This window comes from Canis lupus, chromosome 3, assembly GCF_011100685.1.
Source record: "Canis lupus familiaris isolate Mischka breed German Shepherd chromosome 3, alternate assembly UU_Cfam_GSD_1.0, whole genome shotgun sequence".
Lineage (NCBI taxonomy): Eukaryota > Metazoa > Chordata > Mammalia > Carnivora > Canidae > Canis > Canis lupus.
In genome coordinates, this window is record NC_049224.1 from 21,835,279 (window position 1) to 21,859,142 (window position 23,864).

The window sequence follows — 23,864 nt, forward strand, 5'->3', positions numbered from 1 at the left end:
TTTAAATATTACACTGCGTTAAGTCACATGCTTATATGAAATTGGCATGGTTAAAATGTAATGTCAACCTGACTGAGCCATGAGTCCAGATTATTTGGTCAAATATTTGTGAAGTGGTTTTTTTTTTTTTTTTTTTTTTTGAGAAATTAACATTTACATTGAGTTTCTAAAGCTGATTATTCTCCATAATGTGAGTTAGCCTCATGCAATCAGCTGAAGACCTTAATAGAAATACCAAACTCCCTGGAAGATTTGAGAGAGAGAGAGAGAGAGAAAGGGGGAGAGAGAGAGAGAGAGAGAGAGAATGAATGAATCGGGGAGTGGGGCAGAGGAAGAGGGAAAAGCAGGCTACCTGCTAAGCAGGAAGCCCAACACAGGGCTAGATCAGGAGCCTGAGATCATGACCTGAGCCAAAGGCAAATGCTTAACTGACTGAGCCACCCACATGCCTATAAGGACTTTAAGATTTTATTTTAACTCTACTCCCAATGTGGGGCTCAAACTTAGGATCCCAAGATGGAGTAGCATACTCTACTGAGGCACTCAGGTGCTTCCAGTAGAGTAAATTCTTGTCAACAGACAGCTTTGGATTGGAATAGCAACTCTTCCTAGGTCTCCAGCCTTCAGCACTACCTGCATCCGATTTTGGACCTCTCACACCTCCATGATCACACGAGCTAATTCCTTACAACAAATCTGTCTATATACATACCTGACTGGTTGTTTCTCTGGCCTCTACCACTCAACATACTTATGGACTATGACCCAGGTTACTGAAGCCTTTTTATGTTGGGACAATCTGTGCTCCTCTCCCAGGACAGGCAAGGGAGGTTTTTTCCCCCTCATTCATGTAAATCTCAAACACTGAGGAAAACAATTTAATGTATTAGATGTTTGCTAGCTAGACCTTGCTGGTAAGTAACAGTAACATTTGATTTGTGATGTATTTTACATCAAAAAAAATAAATCTTTTAGAACTTGCCAGAAACTAAAATGTTTTTATATAGCTTACCAAATCCCCAAACACTGCAAGATAGGTTCTATTCCAATTTCCTCCAAGTAAAGGATGACAGCTAAATTTGTAACTTAACAGAAGAGATTGAACCAAGAATTTGGAATCATTTTATGGTCTTTGAACTCATTTTTACCTTCCCAAAGGCAGAAAGCCTTAATGTTCCATAAACACAGATGACATCTGATTCAGCAATAATCAAAAAAACAATGACATGCAAGTACAGGGAATAAGTTAGGCAGTCATAAAGATTTAATTATATCCATATTTAAGTAACTATTGCAGGATTATTGGAGATCGTGATGATAGGCCCAGTCAAACCATAAAGTTTTTTAAGGTTCCACCAAATGAGTAGTTCAACATTAGGGGTACACAGATAATCTAATGTTGTCAGGACTGATTTAGGCAGCGGTTTTGTTCTATGAAAGGATGTAGAACCACTCAGCAATTTTTCAAGAACCCAAAGAGACTTTCTTCTAACTATTCTCGTTTTTAAATAATGGTTTAAAAAGTACAGCACCCCTATTCAACCAAAAAGTCTAGAGCTCAAATGGAGCACCAGTTTACAATCTCTGCTTTACGGCATTTTTCTAACATCAGTGTGGTATTCCAAAAGTGACTAAACGAGGATTAAACATTGAAGAACTGTTTTCCTGCCCCAATACAAAGCCCTAGGAACTAAGTCACTACATTTTATGTAGCTAGCAGCATTTCACTATCAACATAAATTTGATTTACTGATATAAATTACTAATCAGAGCCATCTTTTAGTCCATTTCTACTAAAATTCCAGAATAAACTTGGAATATTTCCATATGGTTTTACAAGCTATTACATTTCAAGTATTCTACTTTTACTTAGTCTAAAAACGACTAGTATTGGTCAATAGCAAATTTATCACAGGAAAATTTTAGTTTTAGATCACAGGTCTGGAGAACTCTTGGGGCTTCACTCTGTATACACTAGTGCTTTTCCTCATGACTAAATGTCACTCATGAAGAAAACCAATTTTACTGCTTATTTAGTAAAGGCAAATAAAAGTACACTTCTTTTTCAACTAAAAGATTACTATGTGACAACAAAGTTTGCCTTTTTAATAACATAGATTACCAACAAGGTCTTGACCTAGTAATCAAAAATCAAAAACCTCAAATCTAAAAACAAGAAACAGGCACAATCACACACATATTCTGACCAAACAAACTAATCCTAAATATTTCCCAAATAAAAAAGCACAATCATTACATTCCATGTTTCAGCGAAGAGGCATTAAAGATTCATGCCATAAGTTTATTTACAAACATGTTGAGTATGTTGAATTCAAGAGTTTGATCCATTTTTCAGAGACTGCACCTCTTAGAATGTTCCTTTTCACATCTGCAAATAAAAATAATAAGTTATTGACATTTAAAATGTCTCATTCATTAAAAAGAGATCATTTAGTTCATCAACATATCGTCTATCAGTTTATGACTGGTACATCAGAAAGCGTTTACAGTATCATGACTTTATTCATACTGATTTGCTTCATCATATGCACCAAAATCTTTCCATTATGGGTCACCTGGATAAATCCTTTCCCTTATGAATTAAGACAAATAAAAGCCTTTACTTACTAACAGTATTTTTGGAATTAATTCATACCAGCCCACAGAGCTTCCCATAATGTTGCTTTGAGGAAAATTCTGATTACAATTAAGCTAAATAAATCTTTCCTTCTCACACAAAGTATCTGCTAACCCCACACACAAGATTGGTTTGGGCATATACCGACACCTATTGCCCTGAAGACACTCGGCAGTTGAGGGTCTGCCTTCCGCCCAGGGCGTGATCCGGGTCTGGGGATAGAGTCCCACATCGGGCTCCCTGCATGGAGCCTGCTTCTCCCTCTGCCTGTGTCTCTGCCTCTCTCTGTGTCTCTCATGAATAAATAAAATCTCAAGGAAAAAAAAAAAAGATAATCTAACCAGAACGCTACCTGGTTGGGAGCCTGAACTCTGGAACAAGACTAGGTAAAAATCCCAGTCCACGACCACCAGCTATGGGCTACTTAACATCTTTGTGTCTTAGATTAAGTCACCCATCTCACTCACAGGCTTGCTGTGTAACACCAAGAGATAGTTAATGTAAAATACACCTGACAAACAATAGCATCCAATAAAAATTGTTTTTTTAAACAAAGGAATATTTGTGTTTAGCTTCATCAAAATGTCCCCAGCAATGCCACATCTACACTAACTTCAGGAATCGGCCCCGCACACTGTTTGTGTAACTGTGGGTGGGGGGAGGGGAGGAAGAAAGAAATAGAAGGGAAAACAGGACTTTGGGAAGGTTAGGGATCCATGGATTGATTACCTGTTTAGTGGATCAATTAAAACATCCTTATTTCTTAAGCAGTTGGTGTCTTACTATAAAAAAAGGTGCAGCAAATCCAGATCCAAAATACAAAGTCATCATAAGTAGTAGCCTCCACTTGTTTTCCACTGAAAATGGCAAATTCTGTTGGGGAAAAAAGAGCAACAAAAATGAAATTTCAAACCACCGGGTAAGTACACAGGAGATAGTAATTTCATTCTTACAGCCTCGGGTTACCGACGCCGTACACCATACCTCCTTTTAGGACATTATTACGTTTTACATCCTATGATCTTAATCCCACCGAACACTATGCGGAAAAAAAAAAAAAAAAAAAAAAACTGGCTTTACTGAGCCCTAGGCAGGGCTCCAGGTCAGGCTAACACGGCGCCAAGTTTTCATTTTAGAAGATCGAAAAACTATTCTCCAGGGGAGCTGTTTTCTAAATGGACGGCGGCGTTGTGGTTTACGATGTGAGCCATCAGCCACCTGCGGCGGGCACGCGGCAAGGGCAACTCATCGCCAGGTCCACCTTTTCCACCCCGAGAAGCCCTACCACGCGCGCCCCTCCAACCGAATCTATCCCCACCTGAGCCGAGCCCAACCCCAACTAAAGAGGGGTAAGAGTTGTAATCAGGCTCGACCCACAACCACAGGCCTCACGTCCTCATGCGTCGCCAGCGACCTTCACTCCGATGACCTCCAGCTCAGCCGTAAGCCGCCAACACCTGCAGCCTTGGGCCCAGGGGCCCTGCAGGTCCTGGAGGCCGTGGGGGGGGGGCGCGGGGGGGGGGGCGCGGGGGGGGGCGGGGAGCGGAGAGGGGAGCGCGGGGGGGGAGAACGGGGGGAACGCAGGGGAGCGGGGGGCAGCGCAGGGGAGCGGAGGGGGCAGCGCAGGGGAGCGGAGGGGGGAGCGCAGGGGAGCGGGGGGGAGCTCCGGGGCGCGCCGGGGCGAGGTGGCGGCCTGTGGCTCCCCCGCTCCTGCCGGCGGCCCCCTTCCCCCGCTCCACCGCCGCGCTCCCATTTCCGGCTTCCCAGGTCCCCTCCCCCAACGAGGCGGCGGGGGTGCCCTACGCACTAACCTTCCCGGGGCCCTCCTCATAGTGGCTCCTACGGACCACAGAGGTCGTGAACCTCCGGATGCTCTGTCCCAACATAGCGCCGCTGAAGGTCCTGCGAGAGCCGCGAGCCCCGAGACGGCAGGAACGGCAACACCCCGCGCGCTCCCCTCCGCGACCTTGCTCCTCGGCGCGCCGGGGCCGAAGGGGAAGATGGGAAGCGGGGAGCGACCGCAGAGAAGACCAGAGGGCGGTGTCCGAGGATTGTGGGAATCGTAGTCCAGAGAGCGCACCGCCGCGTCGGCTCTGAAGGATTATGGGACATGTAGTCCGACGCGGGAGCCGGGCCCCGGAGGGACGAGCCCGGGCGCGGGTGGGGGCGGCCCGGAGAGCCTACCGCGTTGGATTCACACCTGAGCGATTTTACTGGATTTAGGGACGCAGTTTCGCTGGGTTTATGAGGCACAAAAATAAACCTTTCCAAGCTCTACTAGTGTGGTGATCCTTTGTATGACTAGATCGGCTACCCTAGCTCTGCGGGAGGCACCTGCCGGGCCGCGCTCGGCCAGCGCACCTGCAGGTGCCGGAGGACGCCTCAACACTGAGCTCAGGGGCGGGGCGGAGGGGAGGAGTCCTGAAAACAGGGTCACTGAGTGGAACAGGAGACACAGGGCGGAGCAAACTCCAATCCACTCCTAATAGAGGCTACAGGACCTCAAGTTTCTCTAAATGTCCCCCTCAGGGCTCGTATGTATTAAAGGATTTTGATTTAACTATAATCGGGGAAACATTTTCACTTCGAGCATTTCTGGATCGTCCTTTGCAGTCTAATGCAGGTAATATCCCCGTGTGTTTGGTTCATTGTAACTTCTAATTCACATCATTTGAGGCTCCTGTGTGTAACTGGCTTCCAGCAAACTCCAAGTGAATTCCAGGATAGTGTCTTTAGGCTGTGGCTTCAGAACTGCCAGCCTTCTTATGGGCCCTATGACAAATTAAAGATAGTTGCAAATCCTTTTATCCAGATACAGAATCTATGCCTTCTCTCCTCAAATGCAGGTGGACTCTATTTTGACCAAGAGAATTTGTTGTAAGTGATGCCGTGTTAGTCTCCTGCCCCGATCTTATACTGGCAGGTCCCTTTCCTGTCTTTTGGAATACTTGCCCTTGGAACCCTGAGTATCCATGTAAGAAGTTTGACTCCTCTGCTGGAGATGCTTCCTGAAAAGTCCCCAGGAGTCCACCAAAGGAGGTGGGGGTCAGGGCAGGTGTCAGGCATGTGAGTGAAGCTACCTTGGACCCCCCCAGCTCAGTCTAGCCGCCAGCTGAACATTAGTGAGTGGCCCCAGTCAATGCTACCTAGAGTCTGGGAAGCAGAGCGGTTCCACTTGATGGTGATGTAGCAGCTGGCATAATTTGGGGGAATGCTAAATAGCCTCAGAAATGCACTCTGCAGCTTTTTGATGCTCCTGACAACTTAGAGGGTAAATTGGAATGGAATTGAAAGTTGCTGAGAACGGCATCTGGATGGCTCAGTCGGTTACGCATTTGACTTGGCCTCAGGTTAGGATCTCACGGTCTTGGGATGGGGCCCTGAGTTGGCCTCCATGCTAAAAAAAGAAAAAGAAAAAAGAAAGTTGCTGAGATCTCTTATTCTTTCTATGATTATTCACTGTTTTATAATGGCTAGATATGACCCACAGAACACATTCTTGATAATTATTTTAAAGTGTTTTTGTCAAAGTCAAACTGAGAACTAGGGAAAATTTCTTATCGGTTTCCATATTGTTTTTCTTAATTGCTAACTAGTAAGAAATTAATTAAATAACTAACATACCCTGAGTTTAGGGGTTTTAAGCTAATCTCAATCTCTTAAAATTTGCTGTAGAATGAAGGAAAAGTTTAAAGAAATTTGGCAATCTTCCATTTTTGAATAGGAATTGTGATAAATTAAAGATGGCCACAATTTCTTTGTAACTCTTCCCTTTGAGAGGTGGGATCCAAGTCCCCTCCTCTTGACCTTAGTGACCTGCTTGACCAATAGAATGAAACACAGTAAACTTCTGAGACTTCTGAAGGTGGCTTATCAAAAGCCTTGCAGTTTCCAATCAGGCAACTTGGAATGTTTTCTTAAGAAAAGTCAGCCACCAAGTAAGAAGTCTGACTACCCCAAGAGTACCAGGACAATAGGGAGCCCACGATAACCATTTAGAGAAGCCACGTGGGGGAAAGGTGGGTAAGATAAGGGGAAAAAATAGGCCAGATCAGCCTCTAGCTCTTCTTGCCATCCCCCAGCCTGGAACTGGATATACGAGTAAAGAAGCCTTCAGGTGATTCCAGCCATGGCCATTATTTGCCTACAGTTTTATGAGTTACATTAAATAAGAATTACCCAGATGAACTCATCAGCCTTCAGAACCATAAGCGAAGATAATAATTGATTGTTTTAAGCTGCTAAGTTTTGGGACCGTTTGTTATACAGGAGTACAAATCTGCAACTGGTATCACACGTAGTTTCTTATACATGTAGCCTAACAATCTAAATCTAGTCAAAATAGTTGGCAAGAAAGATGTGAATCAACCTAGAGAAATTTTTGATTCAGTATGATACTCTTTTTGGTATAAAATGAATTTCAAGAGAAATGAGACATTTCACATATTGGTACAAAATAGAAAACATCTTTAGGGACACGAGGCTTACTCCAAAGTCATATTTTAAAAATAAAATCCAATTATTTTAAGTAGTGAGTAGAGTGTATATCATAGAGTGAGCAGTGTACTTTCTAGACTCAGGAGTCTTTGGAGACTGAAATTACATTATATAGAACAGTATTTCTAAAAATTAAAGTACAATATTTGTCACTTCTCTCAACAGCTACTATATAGGATTTTAAGAACTAGGTTAGAGTTTATTTACAAATAGATTGTTTAGTGAAGAAATTATGTTTCTGTCCTACACTGAAAAACACAAGTTAATATGTTCTTTTTTGGTTTTAGGTTTTTAGAATTTCTCCTACTGCAGAATTAAAGTCAGGACTCTGTGTTAGCTTTTATTTGAAATTTACGCTTGTGGCGGGCAGGGGGGTGGGTGGGGGTGGGGACCTGGTTTTAGGAAAAGACAAAATGTAATACCACTGTGGCAATTAGGATTGGAAAATATTCTCCTAGCCTTCTGAATGATTGACTGATGGCCAACTGGATGAAAAAGTTCTGCCAAAAAAATGCTAACTTCATCAAGCTGTATCTTTACTCCTCCTTTTATTTCATTACTTTTGAATACCATTTTTTCTTAAAAGCATTTCACATTTCTTATTCCAATTTTATTGTAGGTTTAAAAACAATTCTTTTTTTTTTTTTTTTTTTTTTAATAGATTCACTCATGCCGAGTAAGGGAAACCTGAGGCTAGATAGTGGGTGATGTGACTAGGGTCACGCAGGGGGTGATATAACCAGGCTCACAGAAATCCCAGATGTGGAGAAATGTTATAGATAAGATATTAACCAGAGACAAGGGCACATAATAAATACACCTTGTTTGTTCTAAATATAGATGAGATATTTTCATAATATTTACAAATCTACTTTGACTTAAATGATATGGACAAGATATTTATCAAGTTCCCTGGTCAGTTTTCTATAAAAGACTGACCATAAAAAGCCCTTAATGGCAACCCATTTGAGACACTTCTTACTCCAAAGCACTCCTTTTCTTTCCTTTCTATTCTCACCTTTACTTGATAAAGTTTCACTTCATACTTTTGTTGGCGAGATTCATTCTTCCACTCCATGAGACAAGAACCCTGCAACCCTGCAACAGTAATATAATTATTTGTCATTAAGAATTGCCAAGTATAGGTAGGTACATTTTTACAAAATAAATACAAAACTAACATTTCTCAAAAAAAAAAAAAAACAAAAAAAAACAAAAAACTAACATTTCTCAATTTAAAAATCACTGATTCTAGTTTCATCTATGTTCCATGTCCATCCTGACTTAACCTGAAATGGAACTTGTTATCATTGCTTTGAACGGGTTTCTTTAAATGCCCTATGGTATCTCTTGGTTGTTTCCATAACTGGGATACTAAGTGGTTAAATAGTTTTATTAATTTATTTTAGGGCAACATAATTTATTTTATTTATTTATTTTAAATATTTTATTTATTTACTCATGAGGGACACACAGGGAGAGGCAGAGACATGGGCAGAGGGAGAAGCAGGCTCTCACACAACAGCCCAATGTGGAATTCCATCCCAGACCTCGGGGATCCCGGACCTCAGGATCACACCCTGAGCCAAAGGCAGATGCTCAACTGCTGAGCTACCCAGGGGTTCCAAGGGAAACATAATTTAAATGAGGCAGGGGATTTTGAAAACCAATTTTTTAAAAAAGATTTTATTTATTTATTTATGAGCGACACAGAGAAAGAGGCAGAGACACAGGCAGAGGGAGAAGCAGGCTCCATGCAAGGAGCCCGATATGGGACTCGATCCCAGGACCCTGGGATCGTGACCTGAACCAAAGGTGGATGCTCAACCAGTGACCCTCCCAGGAGCACCAAAAACCAATCTGATGCATCATTCTAAAAAGAAGTCCTTTTTTGTTAGAGCAGAAGAAAAACAGAGGAGATATGTGACAATAGAACCAACCATGTTGCATTACATGTGATTGTAAAGAACTGTGCAAGTAAGGACCTTCTGGAAATCTTGATTTCTTATCACGTCCATTACTGCTGATCAATGGCATATAAGCTGCTGCTATATTTTGACCATTTGGGTGAGATTGCAGGAATCAGATCAAAGGCACTCTGTTCCTTTAGACAACGGGCTGGCAACTCTACAGTTAATACAACCCATCAAGATGTCTGTTTATGCTATAACAATTTTTGTATTTGGCTTTTTAGTTTGAACTTACCATTAAGAAAAATGTGTATTTCTTGAGAATATCTATGCAGTTTGAGTAAATTATTACTGAACTCACGAAACAGTTATTTTAAACATTTAAATTATAAAATTATTACACAAAGTAGGTTAGGCTTAATTTCCAGTTCTCCTTGAACAGCGTTCTAAAACTGTATCATTGAATGTGAATTGTGCTCAGTATCTTCTCACCACTTTGTACTAAGGGATTTTATAAATATCAGACTTATGAATCTCATTGCTGGGTTTACTGTGGAGATTTTTTTTCCTCTGAGGATGTGTTTCAATATATTTCACATTGTCATTTTTATGAGGACCCATAGGACAAATTTTTTCCTGGTCTTAGAACTCAAACATGCTTCTCCTGGATAGCTGATTTGCTTTTGTCTTATGAGTACTGTGAATAACAGACTTCACTGTAATTTTCTCCTTATACTGGTTCCTAGGATGCTTATAGCCCAATATGTGACCTACCTTTAGTGGAGACGATGGATCTATTTTGTTTACTTCACTCCTAGCTCCATCTTCTTTTCTAAATTTATTTACCCTTGTTTCACTTTCCTCTCCAATTTTAAATTTATTCTATCTTGTTATATATGTCTTTGTTCTATACCTCAAATGTTTTCTGGAACAATATCAGCATGTAAATAAACTAATAAATCATAAATTTTTTTTCACTTGGCAAATTGTTGTAGTATTACTTACTTTATCAGTTTTACTCTTCTTTGCTTCATGGAGCCTGGGCTAGATAAGGTAATTAAAGCTAGCTAACATAACAAATGATCCCAAAATGTTAATGGCTTAATACAATGAAGATTTTTTTCTTACTATGCCACAGTCTGAATCAGATGTTCAGCACGTGATCTTCCACATGGTATACTCAAGTGTCATCATCCTCTGTGCTCCACTCAATCCTCTGGATTGACTCTGCCTGCCACGATGCTAAGAAAGAGAAAGTAGAGGCTCACACAGGGTTGTTCACGGACCAGGTCAGTAGGTGGCATACACTGCTTGTGCCCAAATTCTTTTTTTTTTTTTTTTTTTAAAGATTTATTTATTTATTCATGATAGACATAGAGAGAGAGGCAGAGACACAGGAGGAGGGAGAAGCAGACTCCATGCCGGGAGCCCGAGGCGGGACTGGATCCCGGGACTCCAGGATCACACCCTGGGCCAAAGGCAGGCGCTAAACCGCTGAGCCACCCAGGGATGCCCTTGTGCCCAAATTCTATTATCTGAATCAATCATATGCTACCATCCAGATGCAGGGGGTCTGAAGAATTGAGAGTTCTATGTGTCCTAGAGGAAAAGGGAAATGGTCTAGTTGAACACATAACATCTCCTCTACAGAGACCCAGTTTCTTGCTGAAATCCTATAGAGTGCCTCTATAGGAATTCAATTTCCAAGGGTTTTATATACTTTGCTAAAGTGGTTGTAAATTGTCATAATTGTTCTATAATTTCTCGTTCGTGCACATTTACCCAGAGTTGCACACTCCAAGCAATATATTATAACCTGGAACCAAACTGACATGGATTCAAATCCACAATATATCCTAATTATCTAGCTTTAATTAGTTGCATGACCTTTTCTCATCTTTCAAATGGGGCAATAATGTTACCTACTCTATGGGGTTACAAGAAGGGTTAATTGAAATATTTGCTGCTTCAAAATGTTATATTAGCAAATTTCCTGTGACTCTCCATATATCACTTTTTAATTAACTTTCTGTCTTTCTCGATGGTCTGAAGTATGTAGATCCAAAATACAAAGAAGTGTGATGCTCTACTAGAATGTTAGCTCTCTGAGGGCAGCAAAGTTTTGTTTTTTTACTTATCACTTATGTATCTATCCTAAGAATCCTCCGTGGAGACACTCATAATGTTTGCTGAAAGCAATGAACAAATTATTATTATTTTTTAAAATTTTATTTATTTATTCATGAGAGACAGAGAGAGAGAGAGAGAGGCAGAGGGAGAAACAGGCTCCATGCAGGGAGCCCGACATGGGACTTGATTCTGGAACTCCAGGATCACACCCTGGACTGAAGGCGGCACTGAACCGCTGAGCCACCAGGGCTGCCCTGAACAAATTATTTTTTTAAAGATTTTATTTATTTACTCATGAGAGAGAGAGAGAGATAGGCAGGCAGAGGGAGAAGCAGGCTTCATGCAGGGAGCCTGATGCGAGACTCGATCCCCGGACTCCAGGATCACGCCCTGGGCCAAAGGCAGGCACTGAACTGCTAAGCCACCCAGGGATCCCCAACAATGAACAAATTATGTGGCAATTTCAGCTTAAATACAAATATTATGTTTTGAGTGTGAGATTATGATTTGGTTTTTAAAATCCACTTCATTAAGACATTAGTAATGTGCAACAAAACATGTCTATTTTGAGTAGACTGTTCAATGAATTTGACAACTGTATATACTTGCTAACCAATGCCACAATTAAGATATAGAACGTTTCAAGCACCCATAATTTACTTTTAGCAATGAAATAATACTTTAAGGGGATTGGCTTGTTAATTGCCCCTAAGTGCCCTAACCTTTGATGCCTAAATATTCTTAATTAAAGCCAAAGCTGCACTCAGTCCTACATAAGTTGGCTCTACTGCAAAGTTTTTCAACAGGGGACCATTATGGCCTAGATAATTCTTTGCTGAGGATAATGTCCTGCACATTATAGGATGCTTAGCTACATTTCTGGCATCTACCCACCAGATGCTAGTAACACTTCAGCTTCCAAGTTGTGACAACCAAATCTGTCTCCAGATGTTATCAAAAGTCCTCTCTGCTGGCAAACTTTGTTCTGGGTTGAAAACCACTGCCCTGTGGCCATCTCCTCACAGCACCATGAGTCAAAAGAACATACACGTGGTCTGAGCCAGTCCTTCTGCACTTGCTGAGATCCATCTGGAGAACTGCAATGACTCACCCTTCTCAACAAGGAAAAGCCCAACTGCCTTAGTCCACTCTGCAGTCTGTTGGCAGAGTGCCCACTCCCTTTTCTGTCATCAGTGTATGCTATCCGCTGCCTGGAGTGTTGAACATTTATATGCTTCCATTGATCCTCCCCTCTGTTCCACACTGCATCGAGGGCAGATGGGAAGTAATATTAAAGCTTGCTTTTGTTTTATTCCTATCTTGTGAATCTGTGTTCTTAGATAGCCACTCATTTAGAAGGTAATGAACCTATCCTTAGTTCTACCTTTAAAATAGACAATTAGTTTTAATTAAATAAGCATGTGTGCTTAGCACTGTCTCTGGCAAGCGGCAATGCTTGACACATAGCAGCTGTTACTATTACTTGCATACCACTGTCTGTGCTGCTATTTTTCCCCTCTGTGGGATCACCTACCTTCCTCATACCTACTGCACTTTCTCTGTTTGTATCATCAGCTTTTGTATTAAGGTTGCAAAATCTGTGCTTATATGTCTCAAAGATACCTTCTCAAGCCACCCAGGCCATCAAGGCACTCCTACCCTCCTGGCCTCTTGGATCAGACATTTCCCAGCTTTTCAATCAGTTCCTCAGGAAATTCTATTATCATTTGACTCAGAAGGAACTTCTTTCTAGACTGGTGCCATGAGGAAGACCATCCTCTGGAGGAAAAACCCTAGGTGTTCTATCTCTGAAAGTTTCCTAGTTTTCTCACTAGGAAAAGAGCACTATGGAGCTCTGTACTGCTACCTCATGCACTTTTTGATTAACAAAGATAAACAAAGGCATTGTATTAAAAATATTAATTACAGTTTATTAAAGGTAAATAACATAATTGTTAAAAACAGAATATAGAGACACCTGGGTGGCTCAGCGGTTGAGCATCTGCCTTTGGCTCAGGGTATGATCCTGGAGTCCCAGGATTGAATCCCCTCATCGGGCTCTCTGCATGGTGCCTGCTTCTCATCCCTCTTCCTGTGTCTCTGCCTCTCTCTCGGTGTCTCTCATGAATAAATAAATAAAATATTTTTTTAAAAAAGAGAATATAAACTTAAAATGCGACAAAAAACACTTCTCTTACCAAATGAGGAAATCAGAATATTGTTCATTTATTGCGAGGAAAATAATCTGAATCATGCAAGAAACCTTGAGTATGAGGACTATTGAAGTGTAGGTTATTATTACTATGTTCTGTATTATTTGTAGATTATTTGTAGATGTATAGGTTATTGTAAACTTGGGAAACTTTGTCGAAGTCATTGCTGAACAAGTCTGAATTTTGTATTCTTATCCCAGAGCTATCAGCATTAAGATGGCTTTTGACAGTCAGTATTCAGGAATGCAAGATCCAAATCCCTATTATTCAACCTATTGTGCTACTTGGTATTTTCCAAAGTCTTTACAGAAACTCAAAAGCTGAAATTGAAGGGTTTTACCCCCCTTTTTCTTTTTGCATTCCTGCTGTAGAAATCCTATCCTGAAGGAAGGAAATGGCGGGAGAGGATAGACCTAAAGGTAATTCATGGTTAATAAAAAACAGGTGATGAATTAAAAGTTATTTTCCCAGGACACAGGTTTTTACTATGTGAAGTAAAATTACTGATGTGAATTACATCCACTTCTCAGAGCAGTTTTGTGCATATATTGGGGAAGTAGACAAACCTGACTACAGGGGAATAAAGAAATCCCAGTACTTTCCTATCATTCTCAAAAGGAAAGTAAAATCTTTCATTCTAAAATTAGAGACAAAGGTTTAGATACACATCAAGAACAGAAGAATTTGACTTAAATTCACAATCCAAAACCTTTCTAGAAGGCAAGATTACCTAGGAAAGGTTGAGGTGGAGTTGATGGCTGGAAGCAGCAAGGGATTAAAGAGAGTGGTTAGATCAACAGGCAAGATAACAAATGATAACATATAAACAATTTTGTTCTGGACAAATTTTTTCCCTTCCTCTCTTTCTCTTTCTCATGCGAACAATGGGAATTTGGCAAAAATATACAGATACAACGTTGAGATCACATCGCAACATCAAATAATTTGTAATTCCAGGAAAGATGACAGAAACAGTAAGGATGCCAAATTATGCCAAATTAAAATATATCAGGAAAATAATGTGCTAGATCCCAAAGTTTGAATCATAAAAACTAAAAAGGTTTGACAGGGTGATTTGATAATGATAATAGGAGAAAAAGTTCTCATTCCTTTCCCTCTTAGATGCCGAACTGGTCATCTTTTTGAAAGCAGTGCCCTCCACCTTCTGTACTTACTTAACCCTTCTGTCAATGCTGCCATCATTTAAGAGTTTTAATAAGCTCCCCTACGGAGTCGTAATAGCACCCCAGGCAGTCTGTATAAAAGGGAATATGTTATGCTGATGCAACTCCATCCTGCACCACAAATCTACTCTTCCTCCTAATTGTCTTTTCATTGATGTCATTTCCATTTTCTGGTCATCCCAGTCCAGAATCTGAGAATTGTCTTTGAACTTCTTTTTCTCTTTTTTCAGGGGACTCAGCATTTAAGGGGGTAGGGTGGAAAGAAAAAAAAAATCGAATGTTTTAAATGTGTAGAAACAGGAAGGGTCTAGACATACGGCAAAATACTCTTTTCCTCACCATGCACACAGAGCCGCAGGTGTTATAGTGCTGACTGTTTTAAGTGGGTATCTCAGGGCAGACATTAGCTAGTTATTTCTCTCTGAGTCCAAGTGGAAGGATGAAAGGAAAACATTCCCTCTGCACTACTCTAAGAAAGTTTTTGAAAGTTAAAAACTTTATACTTGATTTTCTATCCTCTAATTTCAAAGTCACACGCGGGTGTGTATGAGCACAGTACCCACATCAAACACAACTCTTAGGTTGAAAAATAGTGCCCTTAATCTTTCAATTGTTTTAAAGTTTTATTTATTTATTTGAGAGAGTGCGAGCAAGAAAGAGAGAACATGAGCTGGGGTGGGAGGGGCAGAGGGAAATGAGAAGCAAACTCCCCACTAAGCAGGAAGCCTGACTTGGGCCTCCATCCTGGGACTCCAGGATCATGACCTGAGCCAAAGGCAGAGGATTAATTGACTGAGCCACCTAGGTGTGCCAGTCTTTCAGTTTCTGAGCTCTACTCCTGTTCTACCACATCATGACTCTTCTCTTCTGCACGTTCCTCTCCAGGACTCAAGAAACACACTGTCTCTGGGAAAAAGTTTGTTTATGAGATCTAAATTTAATACCTTTTTAATATATAAACAGTTGGACATTATATTGGAGTGCTAATGTTCTCTGAAGACTTTGCAAGTTAGCAAGAATCAAAGTCTAAGTAAAAGAAATGATGCTTCTACAGATAATTTCAGACAACATGAAGAGGAAGATTCTTTGTTTTGTTAAATTAGGACAGACTACTATGGACAAAATTTAAAATATTCAGGTGATTTCTGTATCATGTACATTTAATGAAGTCATGGAAGTTTCTAGGTAAGTTTTCTTTCCTGGGTATATGTGCAACTATATCATTTACATATTATATCTTAGATTACAATTTGTTTTAGGTATTTGAAATTAGCATATTCAATGATAATTTTTAAATAACAGTTTCAATATTTTCATATTGGTTAGAAAGGTACATTCAACTTGAAAATACATGAAAACATGCTCTATTTTATTACTTTGTCAAAAATGTTATTGTTCCTAGCAATATTAAATCATGTTTATCCCTTTCAAACATATTACTGTACAAACATAATCCCAAAGACAAATTTAAGGCATCCATACTAAAATCTTACAATTTTAGCACTTTTTTTGTATTAGTGATTCTATTTGTGTATATAGTACACAATGTTAGAAATAGCAGTATAGTGTTATGTGATTTTATTAATGTGGCAGTTAAGATCATAAATAATGTAAGGAAAATTTGGAAATGCCAGAAAAAACAAATGCAAAAATTTTAAATCAATTTTTCAAGAAAGTGCTATATCATATCTTTAATAATGTATAGTTTGTTAAGTTTGATTATAATATACAAGGTGATTTTAAGGAAATAGTGGGATAATCTCTAAATATCAAAAAGTAACCACAATGAAATATAGGATTTAGTCAAATCTTTTCCTTGTGAAATATATAGATAGACACATGGAAATAGATCATGGCAGAAGGCTTAATGTTCCATTTCACTTCACTTTGGTACCTGTAGCAATAAGCATATTATGAATTTTAAAAATGTAATTTACAAAATAATGAACAAAAATTAAGTCTAAAACTCTTTTTAGAAAGAGGAAGTGATCAAACATTAATAAAAAGTTCATCGTTCTTAAGTTTTTAAATTTATTTATTATTTTTAAAGATTTTATTTCTTTATTTGACAGAGAGAGAGAGAGCACAAGCAGGGATGGTGGGAGAGGAAGAAGCTGGCTCCTCAGTGAGCAAAGAGCCCTATGGAATGAGGAGCTTAATCCCAGGAGCCTGGGATTGTGACCAGAGTTGAAGGCAGACACTTAACCAATCGACTGAGCCATCCAGGCACCCCACAGTTCATTTTTTTTTTTAATAAGATACAATAATTTTAGATATTTACTAATAACTAGTTAGTTATAAAATGGGAGTATATATAAGGTTTCTAGTATTACCTAAAATTTCATAACAGTGTATAGTTTTTCTTTGAAGAACACTGATCTATAAGAGACTAATGCTAGTTTTTAAGTTCATTGATTTTCAGTTGCTAAGAAAAAAAGGATGATGTTACTTAAACTTGTTTGCCTCCTTCTTAGATTTTATTGACAAAATCTGTAATGTGTTTTGCGTACTTGAAAATAAGATAGGCTGACAGGTGCTTTAGTACTGAAACATGAAGAATAGAGTATGAAATTTTATTATCTTATTCATTAGCCTCATATTTTGTTTACTTAAAGCAAACATTTATTTTCTTAAGTATGAAGTAAATTTTTTTTAAAGGATGGATTAAATGATTAAAACATGAATGGACTAAAGCAAAATTTCCCAAATTGTGAAACTTTAAAAAATCAATTCCGTTATATTCGTAAATGTATACTGGTTTTAGGCATCACAGTGAAAACAGAGGTAATTTCTTTTTTGAAGCTTATTCTTTTGCAGCCAGAAGGTAGAAGAGAATGTTTTGGAAGATGTTCAACATTTAATTACCTAAAATCTGATTTTTGCTAAGCAATGTCAATACTTTTAACCAATTGAATTAAAATGCTTATTTTATATTGTATAGTACACAGAACATTTCAGAACTAATAAAAAATGTAAATGAAGGAAAGAAAATGGCTAATATTACCTTAGAATTCTCTTTTTTACTAGCACATTAAAAAATGCCTCGTCGGCTGTCTGTGAGTATTTTTGCCTATCTATGCATAAGTGGTACCAGAAATCTTAAAGAATGATGGATGTTTTATCAGACTTTAATTACAACTGTGTGTGACTTTGAACTATAAAATAATCTTGAGAGATTAAGCAAAAAATTAACTATAGGAAGAAAAGCAGACATTTTTGTAACAGGAACATGTTTTACCTGCTAGCAATGCAGATTTCAGGTTTTCTTGCTGATTATTGAATTCTTCCAAGGATAAAAGAGAAATAGATGTAGAGACAACCCACCACCAAAAAGAACTTTCAAAGTTGTGAGACGACCCAGCCCAGTAGTCTGTCCCTGATAATGAAACCCAGCCACTTTGTAGGAAGGCATGAATGTGGTCCTTAAACATCAGGGTCTGCATGGATGTCATAATGAAACTCTGTTCTGCAGCACATCTAATTTCTATGGGCATAACTAAATGGTTGTTTACTAAATTTGGGGTGGTATTGTGTACATCAATACATCACTGGAACAGAAATTGGTATCTGGAAGTGAGATGCTGCTATTGCTTTTGGGATCAGCCAGTGTCTTCCTGTGTGTGTTTCTGTTGTCACTTGGCCTTCTTTCTTTGTATCTGTGCTCAAATTCCCCTCTTTTTAAAAGGAAATGAGTTGTAGTAGGTCCAGCCTAATGGCCTCATCTTAACCTGATTGTATCTGAAAAGACCTTATTTCCAAATAAGGTCATCTTCACAGGTACTGGGATGTCAACATATCTTTTTGGGAGGCACAATTGAAGCCTTAACAATGGAGCACCAAAAAAAATAGGGGGGATCTGGCCAGGGTACCAACAGCATTGACTGCAAGATGTGTCTAAGTTCCCAGTTTCTTCGTGCATTTGGTTTTTAGATATACCAAATTATTGACACACTGAGAAATTTTCAGATTCCAATTTTCTTTCTTTTTTTTTTTTTTTTTTTTTAGATTCCAATTTTCATATCTACATCCATTGTTGCTCCAACCATGTCCCTGGCATCCTTTGCTTGGTGAAAGTTTTCTCACTTTAAGAAATACTATTGTATCTTGAGAGCAGCCTTCGTGGACTCCTGGTCTCTATGCCAGGTCACTTATTCTGTTCATGATGAGCTTGTTCATTAATTCATTCAAAACATTTTAATGCTTATAATGTGGTATGATGCTAGATATTAGGTATAGTGCTCTATTACCTTGGAGCTAAGGTAAGTTACAGTCTAGTGGAGTACACAAAATATAAATAATTATAACAAAGTTCAATAAGTGGTAAAGTAATCATAACATGCTGTGGTCACTAAAGAAAGAGCATTGAGCCCTGGGAGTGGCTGAGATGAAAGGGGTAACACTAGATGGAAAGATTTTGACACAATAAAGATTAACATTTTATTTTTTATTTTTTAAAAGATATTTATTTATTCATGAGAGAGAGAGAGAGGGAGGCAGAGACACAGGCAGAAGAAGAAGCAAGCTCCATGCAGGGAGCTGGACATGGGACTCGATCCTGGGTCCCCGGGATCACTCCTTGGGCGGAAGGCCAATGCTCAACCACTGAACCACCCAGGCATCCCAAGATTAACATTTTAAATTAAAAAATAGTTCTAAATCAGTCCTTTAATAAAGAACCTTATTTTTGGATCAACTGGGTGGCTCAGTGGTTGAGTGTCAGCCTTCAGCCCAGGGCGTGATCCTGGAGACCCAGGATCAAAACCCATGTCGGGCTTCCTGCATGGAGCCTGCTTCTCCCTCTGCCTGTGTCTCTGCTTCTTTCTCTCTGTGTCTCTCATGAATGAATACATAAAATCTTAAAAAAAAGAACCTTATTTTTGACTTTATAAATGTTCTCTACTAGTTAACTATTTTGTTAATTCATTCATCAAATCATTCATTCATTAAATTCAACAGTTATTTCTGGAATGAGGCCTGAGTTAAGTTCTGTCAAACATATGTCTGAACTGTTTTAAAACAAACAAGTATAGGTAATGAAATAAAGCACACTTACTGTCTCTAAAGTTAGTGTAGCAACTTTGTATCTTGAATTGTTGATCAAGCTGTATTTATCTACAATTGATTAGTAACCTAGAAAAAATTTTGTAAATCTATAATTTATATATCTCCAAGTAGTCCATAAATATACCAGAGGTAATTTTCCTAAACAGACATTTTAGAATGCCTGCAATTAAAGTTACAAGTGATGACTGTCTGTAATAGTAATTTTCTTGTCTTAATGGCAATAAGCTGCTCATTATCTTAAAAAAAAGTGTGTCAACCATTATTCCTGTTTAGAACACTGCCTTTTCTCCAGAAGCTGATAAAACACTCTACTTCCCACTGACAGTGCAGTAAAGTGTGAAGGAAGATGCCAACCTTCAAAGACTAACATCATAAAAATCCACACTGAATTTTGATGGATTTGTTTTACTATTATTATCCTTCAAATAGCGATTTTCAGGGGTAAAATGCTTTACTTTGATATTTGTCAGGCAAAGGTTTATATCCATTCATTTATTATTATTATTTTAATATTTTATTTTTAAGTAATCTCTATATCCAATATGGGGCTCAAACTCACAATCCCAAGATCAAGATTCACATTTCTAGCAACTCAACTAGCCAGGCGTCTGTCCATTCTTATAATTAACCCAAATGGAGACATAGAATTTCACCAGTACATCCAGTTTCTTGTATACATAATATTATAAAAAAAGAGTAGTGTCAGTTGATTGTTCTTACTATACTCCTGCCTTATATTTACAGAATACAAGAATAAGGATGAAACAGAAATATCACATTAACAGGAGTCTTAAGCTTTTCTTTCTGAATGCTTCAGTTTTTTGGGGGTCAAGTATCTTTTATAGCCGCATTAAATAAAAGAAACTGGTACACATTATTTTTTCTTTATTTTTTAAGATGATTTTTAAGAACCCTGAAGTACATATAGGTGACACAATAGAAATGAAAAGGTTTTCAACTTTTTTGAAAAAGTTATTCTGCTAAGAATGGTTTTTGTTTTTTGATAGGCCATTAAACCTCTTTATGACAATATCAAAACTGGCTTCTCCTTGTTCATTTTGGATGGGTGAAAAGTCAGTGGTAACTGCTGCCAGGCCTGTAGATTAGTGGTAACCCCTTAAAAACCAGTAACAGACTTAAGACTGTACTGCTCTGCTTCAACAGCAATCCTACTAATGTAACGAGCCTTAGTTATCCAATACAGCATGTTTTAACTTTGAATCTCATTTCTTTCTTGCTCTCTACCTTTTTCTCTTTGTCTTTTTCTTTTTCTCTTCCTTAAATTTTTTTTGTGTGTGTCCGTTATTAACAGGAATTCATTTGTGGTATGGCTTACCTGGATTTCAGGTCATCAGATTGTGAGGCTACTTCCTTGAAACATTTTTGTGCTATTGTTTTAAAAAATAACAATTAAAAAACAGTTGGCAGTAATAAAAAAAATCAACATGAAATTAATAAAAGAAATTGTTCCATTTTTCAAAGAAAACTGATCTTCCAGAACATTGATTGCTTAAAATATTACCCTGCTTCTAAATGATAGCGCCTACATGAGTTTTAAATTCAGTCTGACTCCAAAGTCTGGGCTTTTAAATAAAAACCTATGGAATTTGCAATTTTACCAGTAGAGAAATTTTAGTACTTTCTTCATTGTTTTATTATAAGAATTTAATTATTTCATCCCTTTACCCACCCTTTGGTGCTGGCTCTAGGACTCCATTGCTTTTACTTTCATATTCTGGTATAATTTTATGGCAGAAACTTGTGGATATTAGGAATGCAACTCTTTTGTCCGGTAATCTGAGAAAATTTGGTCATGGACACTCCATTACGCTAATATGAATTGTCTCTCACTTTAATTAGTTATTTATATAGTTAGTAAGGATCAATACAGTTGAGTATTATTAGTGCTCCAATGAAGCAGGAAGGAAAAGTGGCAGTAGTCTACAATCTGGCAGAGTTCTACAAAGACCACTCTAATGCCTTTCATTTAGAGTTCTTTTTTTTTTTTTTAAGATTTCATTTATTTATTTGACAGAGAAATTGAGTGTGCAAGCGAAAGAGGGCAGGGAGGGGCAGAGGGAGAGAGAGTCTCAAGTAGACTCAGTGCTGATTGCAGAGTCCTATATGGGACTTGATCTTACAACCCTGAGATCATGACCTAAACTGAAACCGAGTCAGAGCCGCTGATTGAGCCACCCAGACGCTCCTCATTTAGAGTTCTTAGTGAAGCTCCACTTCATACAGCTGGGTACCTTACATTCATCAGCCCTGGGTGCAGGGAGGGGGTGTGGTGAGAAACAATTACTCGTTACTTAATTGCCTTTTTGATCACAATATTGTCTTTAGGGCCAAAATTTTTTGGATGAAGAAATGTGATAAAATCTGTGAACCACAGATTTTATCTAAAAATCTTTTCCCCTTAAAAAACAGAAGCCTGCCTCTTTTGTTCTTCCTGGTTTTGTACTATTGGAGAATGATGGATCCACCAGCATACAAATCCTAGGAAATTCCTTCCTTGATCCAGTATTTCAGTGTTACACCTGCTCTCTTTCTCTGCTTCAGTCCAGAAAGTCCTTAAATCCATTGTTTTCACACAATGTCTCTACTTCATCTCACTGCACTCTGGCTTCCATCTCTACCATTCCACTGAATCTGACCTCTCTTGTCAACATCACCAGGGTCCTACATTTTTTTTTTAATTTTTTTTTAATTTTTATTTATTTATCATAGTCACAGAGAGAGAGAGAGAGAGGCAGAGACAAAGGCAGAGGGAGAAGCAGGCTCCATGCACCGGGAGCCCGATGTGGGATTCGATCCCGGGTCTCCAGGATCGCGCCCTGGGCCAAAGGTAGGCACTAAACCGCTGCGCCACCCAGGGGTCCCAGGGTCCTACATTTTGTTAACTCCTCTGTTCATTTTTCTCTGGTCATTTATAATTTTATTTGAAAGTAGTACAAGTTACATTTGATGATTCCCTTTGTCCCAAGGTCATTTTTTTTGTCTTAAAAATAATGTTTCTGACTATTGAGTAATGAATGGCTAGGATAGGGCCAAAATGATTTCTAGAAGACTGGTGGGAAAGCCATTAGTGATTGTAGAATTTGATGACAGATAATAATAGATTGGACTGGGAAGCTCTCAATGGAGATAAAGGAAAATGAATAAGAGAACAATAAGGTAAAAATGGAAACTGACAAATTTTGGTTCAGTTTTGGCTTTGTTGAAATTAAGGCACTCTTGAGATGTCCAAATAGAGAAATTGAGTAGACATTGCCATGGTGGATATGGACCTCAGAGAAGAATTCTGAAATAAAACTGATTTAGAACATCAATTTACAATTGATTTGAGGCCATGGGCTTGGAGGTGATCACTTAAGGACATAAGAGTACATTGAAAGAGAGGTCTTAGAAAGAAACATGCTATAGACTGTAATGTAGTATAGCTCTTCACTCACTTAAAAGAATGGCTCTAGAGTAAGTCTGGATATATAGAAAGTGACAAGATAATAACCCTTGGAGTTGTTCTTTTTATTCTTTATCCCATGTGATACATTTTTCTTTCAGTTCGTGATGAGACTTAATGTAGTTGAAGGCACACAAGCAGTAGATTTGTCACACCTGTCACTCTACTTTTAATAATACATTTCAGTCATAGCAAAGTCTTGCATGATGTATAAAGTCAATATTCGGTATCGTAGTGCTATATTTGATTATGATGATGGAGTTTCATATAAATATCTTTTTCCTATTTTAAGAGAAAAGTTTTGTTACCACTATTAAATGCATTGAGTGCTTTGCTGTTCCCTGGGAATATTATACCTATTTTTTTTTCTTTAGCTGCCTTTGAAATGCTTTAGTTTTAATAGTTGAGGTTGCAGTAAGTAATGGTGTTTCTTCATACCCTAATCAAACAGATTTTTAAAAAATGTCTCACGAAACATATAAATCCAAGGTGAAAATCTAAATAACAAATGTGTATATCTCACTTGCATTGGGAAAAAGCAATATCAGCATATAAAGAATACCTTTAATACACTTATAATAAGAGAATTAGAAAGTGAAAAGTATTCATTTGTCATAAACACTGTTACATGCATTGGTATCTTCTAACCAGTCTAATGGTGCTAATTTATGTGGGTTATTAAGCTGTATATCTTCTTTTGGAATACTCTTTTTTCTTCTTTTTTTTTTTTTAAGACTATTCATTTGAGAGAGAGAGAGAGCGAGA

The 23,864-nt window shown here is 38.4% G+C and overlaps 1 protein-coding gene, 1 long non-coding RNA gene and 1 other non-coding gene across 3 annotated transcripts; 1 reads left to right on the plus strand and 2 right to left on the minus strand.

The window, feature by feature from the left end:
- Nucleotides 1–1,242: 1,242 nt before the first annotated feature.
- On the minus strand, nt 1,243–4,646 carry LOC609990 (cytochrome c oxidase subunit 7C, mitochondrial). Its single transcript, XM_038532400.1, has 3 exons — nt 4,450–4,646; nt 3,368–3,511; nt 1,243–2,389 (listed from the first exon to the last, which is right to left on the minus strand). The coding sequence occupies exons 1-2, from the start codon at nt 4,522–4,524 to the stop codon at nt 3,395–3,397; spliced, it is 192 nt and encodes a 63-aa protein (XP_038388328.1). The 5' UTR covers nt 4,525–4,646; the 3' UTR covers nt 1,243–2,389; nt 3,368–3,394.
- LOC119871357 lies at nt 2,490–2,552 on the minus strand. The gene has a single exon (XR_005357464.1). It is a non-coding gene; the product is annotated as a small nucleolar RNA Z39 (small nucleolar RNA).
- Nucleotides 4,310–13,818, plus strand: LOC119871170. Its single transcript, XR_005356775.1, has 3 exons — nt 4,310–5,261; nt 10,184–10,334; nt 13,760–13,818. It is a non-coding gene; the product is annotated as an uncharacterized LOC119871170 (long non-coding RNA).
- The last annotated feature ends 10,046 nt before the right edge of the window (nt 13,819–23,864 follow it).